The 18,474-nt window shown below is 41.5% G+C and overlaps 1 protein-coding gene across 1 annotated transcript in view; it reads left to right on the forward strand.

Annotated features, from left to right (window-relative positions):
• Nucleotides 1-1,927: 1,927 nt before the first annotated feature.
• The window catches only part of LOC112232649 (inositol 1,4,5-trisphosphate receptor type 3), a 43,193-nt gene continuing 26,646 nt past the window's right edge, over nt 1,928-18,474 (forward strand). The window contains exons 1-4 of the mRNA XM_042299424.1: nt 1,928-2,382; nt 14,082-14,152; nt 16,966-17,087; nt 17,183-17,269. Coding sequence (XP_042155358.1) covers nt 2,291-2,382; nt 14,082-14,152; nt 16,966-17,087; nt 17,183-17,269 — 372 coding nt within the window. The 5' untranslated portion in view covers nt 1,928-2,290. The remainder of the gene's footprint in view (nt 2,383-14,081; nt 14,153-16,965; nt 17,088-17,182; nt 17,270-18,474) is intronic.

Raw genomic sequence — 18,474 nt, forward strand, 5'->3', positions numbered from 1 at the left:
TTGGGTCCAGGGTGTCTCCCCCTTTGAAGAGGGGGATGACTGTGGCAGCTTTCCAATCCTTGGGGATCTCAGACGATATGAAAGAGAGGTTGAACAGGCTGGTAATAGGGGTTGCGACAATGGCAGCGGATAGTTTCAGAAATAGAGGGTCCAGATTGTCAAGCCCAGCTGATTTGTACGGGTCCAGGTTTTGCAGCTCTTTCAGAACATCTGCTATCTGGATTTGGGTAAAGAAGAACCTGGAGAGGCTTGGGCGAGTAGCTGCGGGGGGGGAGCGGAGCTGTTGGCCGAGGTTGGAGTAGCCAGGAGGAAGGCATGGCCAGCCGTTGAGAAATGCTTGTTGAAGTTTTCGATAATCATGGATTTATCGGTGGTGACCGTGTTACCTAGCCTCAGTGCAGTGGGCAGCTGGGAGGAGGTGCTCTTGTTCTCTATGGACTTTACAGTGTCCCAGAACTTTTTGGAGTTAGAGCTACAGGATGCAAATTTCTGCCTGAAGATGCTGGCCTTGGCTTTCCTGACTGACTGCGTGTATTGGTTCCTGACTTCCCTGACCACTTGGGGCGGCAGCGTAGCCTAGTGGTTAGAGCGTTGGACTAATAACCGGAAGGTTACAAGTTCAAACCCCCGAGCTGACAAGGTTGTTCTATTGTTCTGCTCCTGAACAGGCAGTTAACCCACTGTTCCTAGGCTATCATTGAAAATAAGAATTTGTTCTTAACTGACTTGCCTAGTAAAATAAAAATACAACAATATTGCGGGGACTATTCGATGCTATTGCAGTCTGCCACATCACTCTCTCATAGACAGTATCCTACTACAGCAGTGATCTTCTGATCTTAAAGGGATACTTCAGGATTGAAGTATTGATATTTTTTCTCTGATTCAGATGCTAAATAGCATTAGCGCTGTTGCTAAATAGTGTTAGCACAATTCCCCTTACACTGTGTATAAGACAGTAGTTTTTTTTTTTGGAATTGTTAGTTAGATTACTTGCTCGTTATTACTGCATTGTCGGAACTAGAAGCACAAGCATTTCGCTACACTCGCATTAACATCTGCTAACCATGTGTATGTGACAAATAAAATTTGATTTGATTTGATTTGAAGTCTATGGTAACTGCTAGCATACTTCCAGTCATGCGCTAATGCTAGTTTTGTGCTGCTACCATGTTGTGCTGCTGCCTTGTTGTGTTTCTATCATGTTGTTGTCTTGTTGCGTTGCTACCATGTGGTGTTGCCATGTTTTGCTGCATTGCTATGTTGTTGTCTTAGGTCTCTCTTTATGTAGTGTTGTGTTGTCTCTCTTGTCTTGATGTGTGTTTTGTCCTATATTGTTATTAAATGTTTTTATTTTAAATCACAGCTCCCGTACTCCCAGGGGGCCTTTTGCCTTTTGGTAGGCTGTCATTGTAAATACGAAGTTGTTCTTAACTGACTTGCCAAGTTAAATAAAGGTTCAATAAAATTAAAAATTAAAAGTTAGTGGTGGCTTGCGAAACTACCTCTTAACATTCCTTCATACTGGATGCAGTGACATACAAATTGTGTCCACGAGTTCATCTGAGTCTGGGGAAGAAGATAAAGGGCTTTACTTCATTGCAATTGCTGTTTATAGGAAACTCAATCAACTAAATGTAAAATATATCTCATAATTATGGTTTATTCGTTTATATGGTTTAAATGATGGTTTATTGACAGTATTTACATCATTTGACTGATTATGGCTCTATATGAGCACGTAGGCCTAATCATGTTCACTGAATAAAAACGTGAATGTTGACTCTGACACCCTTGCACCCTACATAATTGTACCAATTCTCAGTGAATTATTGTATGTAGGAAAGAGAGGGTATGAAGGGGTGTGTGGATCTTTCTAATCTACATTGTCAGAACAGGCTACTGCTGCTCACTAGAGGATTTATCATCATCACACACTTCCTGGTTCTAATGCTTTCTGTCTTCAGGTGCAGTGACAACATGAGGACTTCGCTGACACATTTGGACTTTCTCTGCTTTCATTTATATTGGGCTATCATTGCTCTTTTTCGGGTTTAAACTTTATTTCATAGAACATAGAAAACTATTATTTGAATGAACTACATTGTCCTCCTCGATGCAGTACAACAAAGTCTAAAGTCGTTCGAATGTGGGTTCTTAGACCTCGGGGGGAAGAGCGACATTAGATAACGCGTAGCACTCCAAGAAGTTGTTGCAGTCAAGTAGAGAAGACAGAAGGGGACAAAGTTTGTATTTCAGTTGATCATTTTCAAGGAGAAAGACACCGAAGATGTCGGATTCAATGTCCAGCTTTTTGCACATTGGGGACATCGTTTCCCTTTACGCAGAGGGCTCTGTCAATGGTTTTATAAGTACACTTGGGTAAGTATTTGCATGTCCCTACAAATACTACCTATTTTGACAGATGATAATATACATGTACCTTCATGTCAACATACCGGTAGCTACTCCATCCGTTGTCCTTACTCTGACTTCGAGATTCATATCCCCTTCATACACAGAGCAAAATCTACTAATTTGCCTGCTTTTTTTATACCAGCATTGTCGTATATCTGAAAAGGGCAGGGGGCAAATTATATGCTAAATGAAAAGCCAACTATAGAGCTAGTACCTAAAATACAGCTGTCTGGTCTGTGTGAATGGTTCTCAGCTTTTTTTGCAAGTAGATTCATTAACACTTCCAACGTTTAACACATCCCTAATTATTTGAAATGCAAACAGCCCCCATGGTTCAACAACACCCCAACCGCTCCCAGTTGGCAGTTTCACACTGATATTTGTAAATGGGTATACCTTGAAGAAAGTGTTAAATACGGGACTGTTTGACACAGAGGCTACAAGCTCGCAGAGAGAGATTTGATTTAGGCTTCGCTCATATTTACTCAGTCAGAACCGTAAGCTATTGTAACATTTGCAGCCATATCAAATAGTCATTAGATACTTCTGAGATGTAGTGTCTCAAGGAGACCCTCATTTATTTAATCAGCTAATGACAAAATAACTTATACCCAGTTTCAATATGGCAAGAGTGGGCCGTGGAGTCTCAGTTCCACAGTAATAATAGTGGATGACCGTGATCTCTAGATAGTCATGCATACCCATATGCAAACATCTGTTCTCTAGTAAAATTGTGCTCAGGGAGCTCATTGTTGAGCTGTATTTCACAATGCAATACACTAGAGTATCTCAATTATGAGCACAGTTGCACTATATTTGTTGTTGATGAATACTGTTGTTACACCTGCTTTTGTGTGTGCCTAAAATAGTGCTGTATTTCCTCAATAGTAAAGGTTGAAAAAATGTCTTCGCCCCTATTAGTTTAACACGGATCTTTCTCTGTCAGCGAAAGGTGTGCGAACACAGGTGCTCTATTAACAACGTTGTCTCTAGACAGCTAAATACACTGGGTGTACAACACGTTAGGAACACCTTCCTGATATTGAGTTGCACCCCCTTTTGCCCTCAAAACAGCCCCAATTCATCAGGGCATGGACTCCACAGGGTGCCAAGCATTCCACAGGGATGCTGGCCCATGTTGACTCCAATGCTTCCCACAGTTGTGTCAAGTTGGCTGGATGTTATTTGGGTGGTGGACCAGTCTTGCTACACACGGGAAACTGTTGAGTGTGAAAAACCCAATAGCGTTGCAGTTCCTCACATTTCGTACGCTCAGTGTATTTTTCCCTGACAGTGGTATATGTTGTTGTTTATGTTTACGTAAAGGCTACGCTGCAGCCCACCTCTCCCCGTCCCACCCCTACTTGATAGTTTGCCTAAATTAAAATACTGCAGTAGGGATTATGTCAGGAAAAGGAAATGATGCCAGTGTGTCCTTTGTAGATTTCCAACGGAGTGGTGCTCATGTCACATGGGACTTAATAGCTCTCTATTCATAGTGCTTCCTGTGGTTTCCCCAGTTGATGCTGGAGCAGGGGCAGCTTTGTATGTGGTCTGGTGCCCTCTGTGCACCAGCCTGGCTGTGACCGCCGCACCCAACCCTGTCCAGTCAGGCTCAGCAACTAATACAGTCCTAGGTCTTGGCCTTTGATGCCTGTTCAAACAGCTTCTTGAGGAGTCACCTCTTAGCCACACTTAGTTCATTCACTTCATACTGTTCAAAGTAGGCTACAAGTGTCTGGCTGAGTCATATTTGTAACAATATGTAGTCAATGTTTAACTTCGATTTATCATCTGTGGGGACAATAGATTCCTTCCGATGGAATGATGGTGAAATTGCGCAGCTCAATAAAATGTAAAAAAAATAAATAAATCAGACCCTAGCCCTAGTTTGCATGAATTTAAATACTGGGAGTTACTGCTCTCACTTGTCTTTCGAGGACACACATTTGAATGTCTAACAACATAGGGCTGCTTATTAGATATCTGTAGCTCGGCTAAAGCTGCTTTAAGTGTGGTTTACTGCATAACACATTATGCCTGTTAGGACAGGGAAATCAAGAGCTTGGGACTATAAGGGGGGGTAGAAGTAGTGGTGGCAGCTATTCAGCATGATAAATGTCTGTTGGGGTGGGGCATAGCTAACTAGTGGTGGCTATTCAGCAGCCTGATGGTCTGGGGGGTAGAAACTATTGGCCAGTCTGTTAGTTTTAGCCATGATGCTCCTGTACTGAGTGATGAAAGCGGGGAGAACCGGCCGTGGCTCAGGAGGCTGAGGTCCTTGATGATCTTCTTGGCCTTCTTGCAACACCTGGTGTTGTAGGTGTCCTGAAGGGCAGGCAGTGTGCACCCAATGGTGCATTCGCCTGAGCATGCCACCCTCTCTAGTGCCTTGCGGTCAGCAGTGGTGGAGTTGCCATACCAGGCTGTGATGCAGCCCGACAATATGCTCCTGAGGTTGAAGAGTTGCGAACTTGATGATTGAGTTTGGACTGTGTGAGGCCACTCAGTTGTGAGTATACAGGGCGTACAGGAGGAGACTGAGGACGCACCCTTGTGGGGCCCCTGTGTTGAGAATTAGTATGGAGGAGGTAATGTTGCCTATCTTCACCACCTATGGGTGGCCTGTTAGGAAGCCCAGGTCCCAGTTGCATAGGGAGGAGTTCAGTCCCAGGGCTATGAGCTTTGTGGTGAGCATAGAGGGCACTAGGGTATAAAAGGCCAATCTATATTCGATGAAGAACATCCTCACACATTCCTCTTGTCCAGGTGGGTGACGGCAGTGTGCAAGTGCATTGGCGACTGCGTTGTTCGTGGACCTGTCGGGCAGTAGGCGAATTAGAAAGGGTCACGTGTGTCGAGGAGGTGATGTAGTCTTTGACTAGCCTCTCGAAGCACTTCATGATGACAGAAGTGAGTGCTACGGGTCGGTAGTCGTTCAGTTATTTTCTCTTTCTTGGGCACGGGGATGATACTGGACATCTTGAGGCAGGTGGGGATAACAGCCTGAGCTAGAGAGAGAACATTTCAGAAAACACAACAGCTAGCTGGTCTGCACATGTTCTGAGGGCACGGCTAGAGATGCTGTCTGGTCCAGCAGCCTTGCCAGGGTTAACACGTTTGAATGACTTGCATATGTCCTCCGTGGAGACCGCAAGCACTTAGCCCTCATTGTCCTCAGGGGCTCTCCTCGGGCAGCTCAGAGTCATTTTGCTCGAAGCATGAGAATAAGGTGTCCGTGATGTGACTGGCTTTCTTTTTGTAAGTCATGATCGTTGAAGTTTAATTGCTTCTCCACTTGTCTTGCCATCTTGATCAATCTGCGTAGGTCGTATTTGTACTGTTTAGTGATACAATTGCCTCGGGTCACCTTGACTTGTTTATAAGTAGCATCTCTCGACTTCAATCCATGGTTTTTGATTGGGAAAAGCTTTGAAAGACACCATCGGTATCACGTCAGCCATGCATTTCTTTATGAGTATGGTGACTGAGTAGGCGTGTTCACTGATGTTATCCTCAGAGGCAACCCGAAACATATTCTTGTCCACGTGATCAAAACAATCTTGGAGCATGGATTCTGATTGGTCAGACCATTGTTGTACAGACCTGACCACCGGAACTTTCCTCTTAAGTCTTTGTTTGTAGGCGGGGAGGAGGAAAATGGAGACATAGTCAGATTTGTCAAAAGGAGGGCGGTAGATGACCTTATACCCTTTACCTTGGGGTGCTTTTTAGTCAAATCCAATCAAATCAAATTTTATTTGTCACAAACAGGTGTAGACCTTACAGTGAAATCCTTAATTACAAGCCCATAACCAACAATGCAGTTTTAAGAAAAGTAAGTGTTAAGTAAAAATAGATAAGTAAAAAATAAAATAATATAATAATAATTAAAGAGCAGTGGTAAAATAACAGTTGTGAGGCTACATACAGGCGGTACCGGTACAGAGTCAATGTGCGGGGGCACAGGTTAGTCGAGGTAATTGAGGTAATATGTATATGTAGGTAGAGTTAAAGGCACCTTCTGTAGTGCCTTGCGGTCGGAGGCCGAGCAGTTGCCATACCAGGCAGTGATGCAACCAGTCATGATGCTCTTGGTGGTGCAGCTGTAGAACTTTTTGAGGATCTGAGGACACATGCCAAATCTTTTCAGTCTCCTGAGGGGGAATAGGTTTTGTCATGCCCTCTTCACGACTGTATTGATGTGTTTGGACCTTGATAGTTTGTTGGTGATGTGGACATCCAAGGAACTTGAAGCTCTCAACCTGCTCCACTACAGCCCCGTTGATAAGAAATGGGGGTATGCTTGGTCCTCCTTTTCCTGCAGTCCACAATCATCTCCTTTGTCTTGATCACGTTGAGGGAGAGGTTATTATCCTGGCACCACACGGCCAGGTCTCTGACCTCCTCCCTATAGGCTGTCTCATCGTTGTCGGTGATCAGGCCTACCACTGTTGTGATGTCGGCAAACTTAATGATGGTGTTGGAGTCGTGCCTGGCCATGCAGTCAAGGGTGAACAGGGAGTACAGGAAGGGACTGAGCCATGCACCCATGAGGGGCCTCCGTGTCGAGGATCAGCGTGGCAGATATGTTGTTACCTACCCTCACCACCTGGGGGCGGCCCGTCAGGCAGACAAGGATCCAGTTGCAGAGGGAGGTGTTTAGTCCCAGGGTCCTTAGCTTAGTGATGAGCTTTGAGGGCACTATGGTGTTGAATGCTGAGCTGTAGTCAATGAACAGCATTCTCACATAGTTGTTCCTTTTGTCCAGGGAGGAAAGGACAGCTTGGAGTGCAATAGAGATTGCATCATCTGTGGATCTGTTGGGGCAGTATGCAAATTGGAGTGGGTCTAGGTTTTCTGGGATAATGGTGTTGATGTGAGCCATGACCAGCCTTTCTTAAGCACTTCATGGCTTCAGTTATGATTTAGTGTTTTATCCTCTTATGTTTGTTGTGTAGTAAATATTTACATTTTTATTTATTGTTTTTCATCGTTTTTTTCCTGTGAAGAACATCGCATTGTATTCCATGTCTGAAATGCGCTGTATAACTAAAGCTTGATTTAATAAATAAAGCTTGATTAGACATGTAGCAGTGGTCCAGCGTAGAATCTCTGCGGGTTAGACAGTCAATGTGTTAATAGATATTCGGGAGCGCTGTTCTCAAATTACTTTTGTTAAAGTCCCCCGAGACAATGAACCATGTACCAATAAAGATCTTTGAGAGCATTTTTGGTATCGCTTGGGGCGGGATGTACACAGCCGTGGCGATAATCCCTGAGAATGTATAAAGAGCGACATTTGATGACCAAGTATTCCAAGCAGAAGCTTGTAACTTGCTGTGCATTTCCCCCGTTGCAACACTTATTATTGGTCATAAAACAGAGCCCTCCGCCTTTTTTCTTGCAAGAAAGAGCCCTCTTCCTATCCGCTCAATGAACTGTAAAACCCACTGGTTGTACATAATCCCTTTTGATATCGGTGGAAAGCCAGGGTTCAGAAAAACAGAATATGTTGAAGAATCTGATGTCCCTTTGGAAGGAGATTCTCACTCTGAGTTTGTCAAGTTTATTCACTAATGATTGAACATTGGCGACTAGTATGCTCGGTAATGGAAGATTGGTCACCCAGCGTCTCAATCTCACTAAGCGAGTATTGATCAGTCATGGAAATAAAAGTTCTGAAAACAAATTGGCTCACTTTTTAAAAAGAAGATGGAGAACAAGATATGATGGAAAAATACTGGAGTTCTGGTGCAGGTAAGGCCAACTAGTGCAAAAATAATATTGCTATACTGTCAAAAATAATATTGCGTTATATCGTTCAAAATAATATCCCTATGCAACTATATCGACCCCCCCCCCATCACTAATGTCTGTAGTAGCTAAAGAAGGATAAATTAGTTATTTTGATACCATTTGTGTCTATGCTTCTTGAGTAAAATACACATGTGAGAACAGTGCAGATCTCTGTGTTATGAATGAAATAATCAGGGACCTGACACACGTTTCAAAGGTGTCATAGACCTGAAAACCACTTCAGCCTGCTCTCTTCCTGTGACGTCTGACAGCTGTGCTGCATTCAATCACACATAAGAGATGCTTTGCATTCTCAGTCGCAGGTAAAGCACTGCCACCCATTGATGGTAACCTAGTCAAACAGCACACCACTGGTGGTATTCACACCACAATTTAAATATATAAAAATATCTTGCAAACATGTTTTTTTTTTTCTACGTTGAGTCTCATGTTCAATTGCAATTCAAAGTCTTTGTTTAGGCCTAATAGATTGAACCAGCTGTTGTACATATATTGTGTGTTTTTTTGTTGATGTGGTCATATAAGCCCTCTTGGGTTTCCAACCTCACCTGCACATTTTTTTTACCTTGTTTTTATCTGCACAGTTTTGTCTTTCACTTGTCTTCTTTTGTGTGAATTAATTAAATTACCCTAAAGTGGCTCTTAAAAATAAATAAATCTGTTTAAATTTTTTTATTTTTTTTTAAATCCTGAGGCTGAGTGATTTCATGTACAATGCAAATGACCAGGGGAATAAAAAACAATTCATTGCCAGGTGGATCACTTCAGACTCTAGCCAAAGTAATGAGCCCATAATAGGTAGACAACACCCCTGCCTGGCTGCTATGTAACTCTCATTGATTATGTCGAGAGGATAAAGGGACATTAACTGGAGACAATCCTCTGCACGCTGACATGATTATACAGACGCATGGTAAAGATGTAGGATTAGTTTGGCCTTTCAGACAGGCTCTTTTAAAAGCATGAACCCCTTTTTGCATATTTTCACAGCATTGTATGAGCCTGTCCTGCCTTCTGTGTGTCATCTACAGTCATGGAACTACCACTTATAATAGGCTATACCGTAGATGACCAGAAATCGGTCGATTCCACGTCAACAGGAGCAGGAATATTTTTGGTATCTCAGATTGTTCTGGCAATTTTCATGTGAAAACCTAACTGCGAGGAAAGATGTTTGAAATGCTTTTTACATCTTTTTAAAACATTTTTACAAACCATTTCTGAGAAAATCATGATGAAAGTGACCAGTTTAGGCCCGTTTTAGACAGTGTACAAAACAATAGGAACACCGTCCTACTATTGAGTTGCACCCCCTTTTGCCCTCAGAACAGCCTCAATTTGTCAGAAAATGGGCTCGACATAGTGCTGAAAGCGTTCCACAGGGATGCTGGCCCATGTTGACTCCAATGCTTCCCACAGTTGTCTGGATGTCCTTTGGGTGGTGGACCATTCTTGATACACACGGGAAACTATTGAGTGTGAAAAATCCAGCATTGTTGCAGTTGTTGACGCACTCAAACCTGTGCGCCTGGCACCTACTACTGTACCCCGTTAAAAAAGGCACTTAAATCTTTTATCTTGCACATTCACCCTCTGAATGGCACACATACATAATCCTTGTCTCAAGTACAGGTCGACCGATTAATCGGCATGGCCAACTAATTAGGGCCGATTTCAAGTTTTCACAACAATGCCGATTATGGCCAATTACATTGCACTCCATGAGGAAACTGCGTGGCAGGTTTATCTAGCTTGTCCTGCGTTGCATATAATCGATGCAGTGCCTGTTAATTTATCATCGAATCACAGCCTACTTCGCCAAACGGGTGATGATTTAACAAGTGCATTCGTGAAAAAAGCACTGTCGTTGCACCAATGTGTACCTAACCTTAAACATCAATGCCTTTCTTAAAATCAATGCACAAGTATATTTTTTTAAAACCTGCATATTTAGTTAATATTGCCTGCTAACATGAATTTCTTTGAACTTTTAAGAGAAATTGTGTCACTTCTCTTGCGTTCTGTGCAAGCAGAGTTAAGGTATATGCAGCAGTTTGGGCTGTCTGACTCGTTGCGAACTGTGTGAAGACCATTTCTTTCTAACAAAGACCGTAATTAAATTGCCAGAATTGTACATAATTATGACATTACATTGAAGGTTGTGCAATGCAACAGCAATATTTAGACTTAGGGTTGCCACCCGTTCGATAAAATACGGAACGGTTCCTTATTTCACTGAAAGAATTAAATGTTTTGTTTTCAAAATTATAGTTTCCGGATTTGACCATATTAATAAGGCTCGTATTTCTGTGTGTTTATTATATTATAATTAAGTCTATGATTTGACATTTGATAGAGCAGTCTGACTGAGCGGTGGTAGCCAGCAGCAGGCTCGTAAGCATTCATTCAAACAACACTTTCCTGCCTTTGCCAGCAGTTCTTCGCTGTGCTTCAAGCTGTGCGCTGTTTATGACTTCAAGCCTATCAACTCCCGAGATTAGGCTGGCAATACTATAGTGCCTTTAAGAACATCCAATAGTCAAAGGTATATGAAATACAAATGGTATAGAGAGAAATAGTCCTATAATTGCTATAATAACTACAACCTAAAACTTATGTTTATGTTAAAAGGAACCACCAGCTTTCATATGTTCTCATGTTCTGAGCAAGGAACTTAAACGTTAGCTTTCTTTACATGGCACATATTGCACTTTTACTTCAACACTTTGTTTTTGCATTATTTAAACCAAATTGAACATGTTTCATTATTTATTTGAGACTAAATTGATTTTATTTATGTATTATGTTAAGTTAAAATAAAAGTGTTCATTCAGTATTGTTGTAATTGTCATTATTACATACAGTGGGGCAAAAAAGTATTTAGTCAGCCACCAATTGTATAAGTTCTCTCACTTAAAAAGATGAGAGGCCTGTAATCTTCATCATAGGTACACTTCAACAATGACAGACAAAATGAGAAAAAAAATCCAGAAAATCACATTGTAGGATTTTTTAAAATGAATTTATTTGCAAAATCTGAGAACAAAAATATTTTCAGCTGGCGGGTAATCGAGTAGTATTCATGCCCCTTGACTTATTCCACATTTTGTTCTTATAGCCTGAATTCAAAATGGATTTTTTTAAAAATATGATCACCCATCTACACACACTACCCCATAATGACAAAGTGAAAACATGTTTTTTAAATGTTAGCAAATGTATTGATAATAAAATACAGAAATATCTCTTTTACATAAGTATTCACACCCTTGAGTCGATACATGTTAGAATCGCCTTTGGCAACTGTGAGATTTTCTAGGTAAGTCTCTAAAGAGCTTTGCACACCTGGATTGTACAATAATTGCACATTCTTCAGCTCTGCCAAATTTTAAAATTCTTCAGCTCTGCCAAGTTGGTTGTTGATCATTGCTAGACAGCCATTTTCAAGTCTTGCCATAGTCAAAACTTTAACTAGGCAATTCAGGAACATTCAATGTCATCTTGGTAAGAAACTCCAGTTAATATTTGGCGTTGTGTTTTAGGTTATTGTCCTGCTAAAAGGTGAATTCGTCTCCCAGTGTCTGGTGGAAAGCAGACTGAGTCAGGTTTTCCTCTAGGATTTTGCCTGTGCTTAGCTCTATTCCATTTATTTTTATCCTAAAAAAAAACTCCCTAGTTCTTGCCGATGACAAGCATACCCATAACATGATGCAGCCACCACCATGTTTGAAAATGTGGGTAGTGGTACTCGCTGTTGTGTTGGATTTGCCCCAAACATAACACTTTGTATTCAGGATATAAATGTCATTTTTTTACCACATTGTTTTGCACTTTTACTTTAGTGCCTTATTGCAAACAGGATGTATGTTTTGGAAAATATTTTATTCTTTACATGCTTACTTTTCACTCTGATTTATTTTTACCCATCTACCAATAGGTGCCCTTCTTTGCAAGGCATTGGAGAACCTCACTGGTCTTTGTGGTTGAATCTGTATGAAATTTATTGCTCGGCTGAGGGACCTTTCAGATATTATTAAAAAGCCACTTCCTTGTCTTTTTATCAACAAATAAAAACTCCCTTGTCATTGCCAATGACAAGCATACCCATAACATGATGCAGCCACGACTATGCTTGAAAATATGAAGAGTGGTACTCTGTGGTGTGATGTATTGCGTTGGATTTTCCCCAAACATAACGCTTTGTATTCAGAACATAAAGTTGATTTCTTAGACCAACTTTTTTGCAGTTTTCTTTAGTGCCTTACTGCAAACAGGATGCATGTTTTGGAATATTTTTATTCAAAGAAAGGCTTCCTTCTTTTCACTCTGTCATTAAGGTTAGTATTGTGAAGTAACTACAATGTTGTTGATCCACCCTCAGTTTTCTCCTATCACAGCCATTCAACTCTAACTGTTTTAAAGTCACCATTGGCCTCATGGCGAAATCCCTGAGCGGCTTCCTTTCTCTCCGGCAACCAAGTTAGGAAGGACGCCTGTATCTTTGTGGTGACTGGGTGTCTTGATATACCATCCAAAGTGGAATTAATAAACTTTGCCATGCTTAAAGGAATGTGATTTTAAAAAATGTATCAACCAATAGGGTCACCTCTTTGCAAGGCATTGTAAAACCTCAACCTCCTTGTGGTTGAATCTCTGTTTGAAATTCACTGCTCAGCTGAGGGACCTTAAATATAATTGTAAATGTGGGCACAGATGAGGTAGTCATAAAAAAAATAATGTTAAACACCATTATTGCACGGAGAGTGAGTCCATGCAACTTATGTCACATTTTTACTCCTGTACTTGTTTAGCCTTACCATAACAAAGGGATTCAATACTTATTGTCTCAAGACATTTCAGATTTTCAATTTTTTATTAATTTGTAAGTATTTCAAAAACATAATTCCACTTTTACATTATGGGGTATTGTGTGTGAGCCAGTGACACAAAACCTAAATTTAATAAATGTTTTATTTGGGCTGTAACACAACAAAATGTGGATAGAATTAAGGGGTCTGAACACTTTCAGAAGGCACTGTTTGTTCCATAGATAAAAATAATTACAACACCGTTTGAAACCAATAGATCTATTTTTCTCTGTGTATATTAAATCAACGTGTTTATGCTATTCACTCTGCACTCTGTTCATGTAGAGTTTAAGGATCTGATGATCTTTATTACAATGCAACCCCATGTCACTGACACTCAGTGGCTCATAATAAATAGCTGCTTAAGTCAGACCATAATGAGACATGGAGCAAATCCAAGTGGAAATAAATGTAGATGGTTTCTGCATGAGGGAATTAGTGTCATGGTATTTGTTCTGCCATATCAGTGTTTCTCCCTTTATTAATTTAGCAGTGGTGGGCCGCCGCTGCTAAATTGTTGCCACCGCTGCAAAAAGTGTGATGTAATCTTTTTCATATGTATAGATTTCTGCTGAGGTGTGCTTTAAAAAAGGAAAGTCATTGGCTCAATTGCTAGAAGTCTATAGGAACAGCTAGCATGTCATTGTGCTAACGGTAGTAGCAATGTCCCTCCCTTGCCACCACTGCTGAAAACAAATCCTAGGGGAAACACTGCATATGTTGCCATATGTATACCAGGAGTATTCAAATATTACCCTACGAGGTCCGGTTTCTGTTCTACCTGCTATTTCATTGTACCCACCTGGTGTCCTTGGTCTAATTCAGTCCTTGATTAGAGGGGTAGTATGAAACAAAGCAATGGAATTGGCTTCAAGGTCCATATTTGAATTTGAGGGCTGTATACAAACACTGCAGTGCAATTATTTGACTGTAAATGTTGATATATGATCTGCTTTGTGTTGTTTTTCTCCCTAGGTTGGTGGATGACCGATGTGTGGTAGAACCAGCTGCAGGGGACCTGGACTATCCCCCCAAGAAGTTCAGAGGTTAGATGAGTATTAAATGATTTATTTAGGCCTACAACGTAAAGTGTGTGCGGTTGCTTGCGTGTGTGTGTGTCTTTGTCAGAGTGGCATGTATGTGTGTGCGTGCATGTATACTTCCCTGTGTGTTTGTGAGTGATTGCCCATGCTATGCATGTTAAAGTGTGTCTGTTGTGCCTCTGTCTGTCAATGACTGTGACATATGGGGAATGCACTGTTCTCTGCCCACTCTGCCTGATATTGGCACCAGAGAGAACAGACTCCAAGTCAGGGAGCAGCCAAACACCCAGAACATTTTCCACTGGCTGGCCTCTGAAGGGGGCTGAAACCCGCACTTTCCTCTCATCCATCCCTCCAGTAACACGCATTCAGTGCATTTCTGATCAAAGGTTCATTTGATGTCCTACTCTTGGATCTTAGTTTAAACAGAAATGTTGACGATGTACGTACAGTCTATTGAAAAAGTAAGTACACCCCCTAGAAAGTTGTATTTTTTGGTAAATATTTGGACAGATGGATATGTAATCTTCGCTTCAACACTATTGACAGATAAAGGTAACCTACTTTAACAAATGAAACTGAAAAATCATACTTTGCAATCGTTTATTCATCAAAATCAACAGAATTGCAATTCTATAGTGCGGGAGAAAATATGTACACCCCTAGCTTCAATAGCTGGTGTTGCCCCCTTTAGCTTAGATAACTTAATGTAGCTGTTTCTTGTAACTGTCTATCAGGCTCTTATATCGACTGGGATAGTTTGTTCCCCCCACTCTTCTTCACAGTACGTCCTCAACTGTGTCATATTGGAGGGATTTATTGTATGCACTGCCCGCTTCAAGTCCCCCCACAGCATTTTGACACGATTGAGATCTTGGCTTTGACTCGGCCATTCCATAATCCTCCATTTCTTCTTTTTGAGACATTCTGTTGTAGCTTTGCTTGTGTGTTTTGGATCATTGTCCTGTTGCAAGATCCATGTTCGGTTCAGCTTCAGCTTTTTGACCGATTAAAAAAAAAAAAAAAGTTAAATTTTTGTATTTATTTTTTCCTCACATTCTCCGCAAGAATTCTCTTGTACAATATGGAATTCATGGTTGACTAAATGATGGCAAGTTGGCCAGGCCCTCAGGCAGCAAAGCAGCCCCAAACCATAATGCCACCGCCTCCATGCTTTACGGTTGGTATGAGGTTCATTTGTTCAAAGGCAGTGTTTTGTTTTCGCCAAAGATGGCGTCTGGCATTGCGGCCAAACAACTCCACGTTTGACTCATCTGTCCAGAGCACATTGTTCCAGTAGTTTTGGTCTTTACCCAGGTGTTGTCTGGGAAACATCGGTCTTGTCTTGATATTGTTTTTTGAGAGCATAGGATTCTTCCTGACCTCCCATGTAGGCCAACTTTGTGCAGTCTCTTTCCGCCAGTTGATTCATGTACTTTGACATTGATTATGGAAGGAGAGGCCTGTAGATCCCTTGATGTTACCCTGGGGTTCTTAGAGACTTCCGTGATCATCTTTCGGTCAGCTCTTGGGCTGAATTTGGCGGGACGGCCTGTCCTAGGTAGATTGCCAGTGGTCTACAAATGGAGAAAATTCCAGATGATCCGTCCGACAGTGGAACGATGTACTTCGAATTGCTTGGAAATGGATTTGTAACCCCTCCCAGACTCACAGGCATCAATCATTTTTCTTCTTCGGGCCTTGGATAGGTATTCTGATCTTTGCATGATGTGTTTCCATACACCCATATGGTTAATAACAAACCAGACCAAGTGTCTAATCTTTATGGAAGGCTAGACCCTCTCAAGGTACTCTCTAATGATTTCCTAATGATTTGCACCTGTTTTGGTGCACCTGATCTGCATTTTAGCCATTTTAGGTGATGGTAAATGTAGGGGTGTACATTTATTTTTTCCTGCATAAGGAAATAGCATTTATTTTAATTTATTTGAACATTTCCAAAGTATTTTTTTTTTTGTGTGATTTGTTAAATTGGTTTACCTTTATCAATGAATGTGGTTGGAATTCAGCTCAAATATCCATGTGTCCAAATATGTAAAAGAAAATACCACTTTCCAAAGGGTGTACTTACTTTTTCACGTGACTGTAAATGTATGTTGACCCATAAGTCTCAACAACTGTGTCATAGTCTAATTACACTCTTAATTGTTTCCCATGTAATGGTTTTATATGAATAGTATTCTGTCAGCTGTTTGCATGATTTCCCTATATAAAGATTTATCCCGCCACACATTGACTGTATCAAAGAAGCAATTTCAATATTTGCAGAGGGATGAGTGACAGACATTTTTAAAGATGTTTGCCGTTTTGGTGGCTATAGAAGCTTCCTGTCAGGCCTGTGTGGCAGATAACAACTACTGTACTGTACTCACAAGGCACACAGACAGCCAGCTGATAAAGCCCTTAACCTCCAGTATTAGGCTCTTTTAAAAACAGGATATCCCTCTGAGGATAGGAAGTATAATATTGACCAGACACCCAGATCCACTCTCCCCTATGGTGGGTGTGGAGCAAATTACTAACCGCTTTTTAACAAGGACATGATGCTTTTTATGTGGAAGCGATTATATACTTGCTCAGACAGTGACCCAGCACATCTTTACTATTAAAAAAAGTAGATGTTTGGGATAATGGCAGCCATCTTGGGATAGTAATCAATCTGTGATAAGTTCACCACTAGCTCTCCTTCCCATAATACAGGTATTTAAGTTTGATACCAAAACAGCTATTACATTGAATACTCACCAGTCCCCTGAATAATAGTCTTGACCCTTGAACCCACTCTCTTGTCTCAGACTGCCTCTTCAAAGTGTGTCCCATGAACCGTTACTCTGCACAGAAGCAGTTCTGGAAAGCCAAGCAGGCCAAGCACGAGAAGGACAAGATCGCTGATGTTGTGCTACTTCAGAAACTACAGGTAAAAGATACTACCAAGGATCATACCACTAGGTTAGATGCAGTACACTGGACTAACACTGAAACGGATGCAACCTTGTCCTTATTACTCCACAGCATGCCTCTAACCTGGAACAGAAACAGAATGAGACCGAAAACAAGAAAGTCCACGGAGATGTAGTAAAATATGGCACTGTCATTCAGGTAAGGTTGGAGTTCCCAGCAGCACTGTTTAGGTAAGCAGACCCTCAGGTGTTCAACAGCTTATGCTTCTCCCTACTCTGGTGAATGGAATTACTGTAACTCTGTTGTGATGTCATGGGATTAGGCCACTATCAATGAATGGCTGGTCTTGTACCCGAGGGGAAGCTTGAGCACACCGGCACATTCTGAGAGTGAAGGGTCTGTAGAGCACAAAACAGAATGGGTCAGGGATGGTTCACAGAACACCTGTGTTTTAATACATTACGGATGCAGCATCAGTCACTAAGGGGAGTTATTGGCCCCGAGTTACAGGGATTGGTGTGATAGTCAGTCGGGTGATTCACAATCAACTCTTCCTCATCGTGACTCTTAATAGCTGGTCCATAACGGCATGTTTCTGCATGTCACTCCTGTGTGTCAGGTTGTCATTACCATAGCCAGGTGAAGTCAGATTTTCCTCTCGGTGTGTTCATATTCTAAAGAGATTCTAAGTGTTGAGAGAGAAGACTGCACAGGTTTTCCAGTAATACCTGCCGCTGGGCATTTGACATGAAATGCCTATGTAGCATAACCTAGATTAGTGCTATATATGCAGTAGTCTGTGTGAAACCAAGAACAAGAATATTTGTCTGAACTTGAATGATGACATATTTGAGAGTTTTGTTAATTTCATAGAAAGGCTACAGTTGATAGTCATCATCAGACCTCTAACCTCGGTTTTCGTCACCGAATGCGCAATGAAGAAAAGAGGGTTAATGATTCACAGGAAAATGCACAGAACCGTGTTCAATATCGCATGAGAAATGGATGTATTGACTGAGGTCTAGGGGCTAGGATTCCCACTCACTGGACCTGTACCTGGTCAATATTGACTCTGAAGCCTTATCTTCACACAAACATGAAGGGCTGTGCACTTACAGAAACATGGGACATAAAGTTAAGGGTTAATGTTAAGAGCCCTCTCTTATCTGGACAGACATTATAGGTGTGGTTCCTTGTGACTGTGTAGTGTGGCGTTCCTCTTGATTCGGACAGGCTGAGGTGGGAGACGGCGGGGAGGGTTTGTAGACAAAGTGGGTGTTGCTCGCTCTCAGGAGATCAATAGCTGTAATCTGTTAATGGCTGTGCAAGTGCACACATCACACCAATGACAAGCATACAATACAGTACAACTCATCTAGTGATGTCACTATCTACAGGAAGTA

Source organism: Oncorhynchus tshawytscha, linkage group LG16 (assembly GCF_018296145.1).
Source record: "Oncorhynchus tshawytscha isolate Ot180627B linkage group LG16, Otsh_v2.0, whole genome shotgun sequence".
Lineage (NCBI taxonomy): Eukaryota > Metazoa > Chordata > Actinopteri > Salmoniformes > Salmonidae > Oncorhynchus > Oncorhynchus tshawytscha.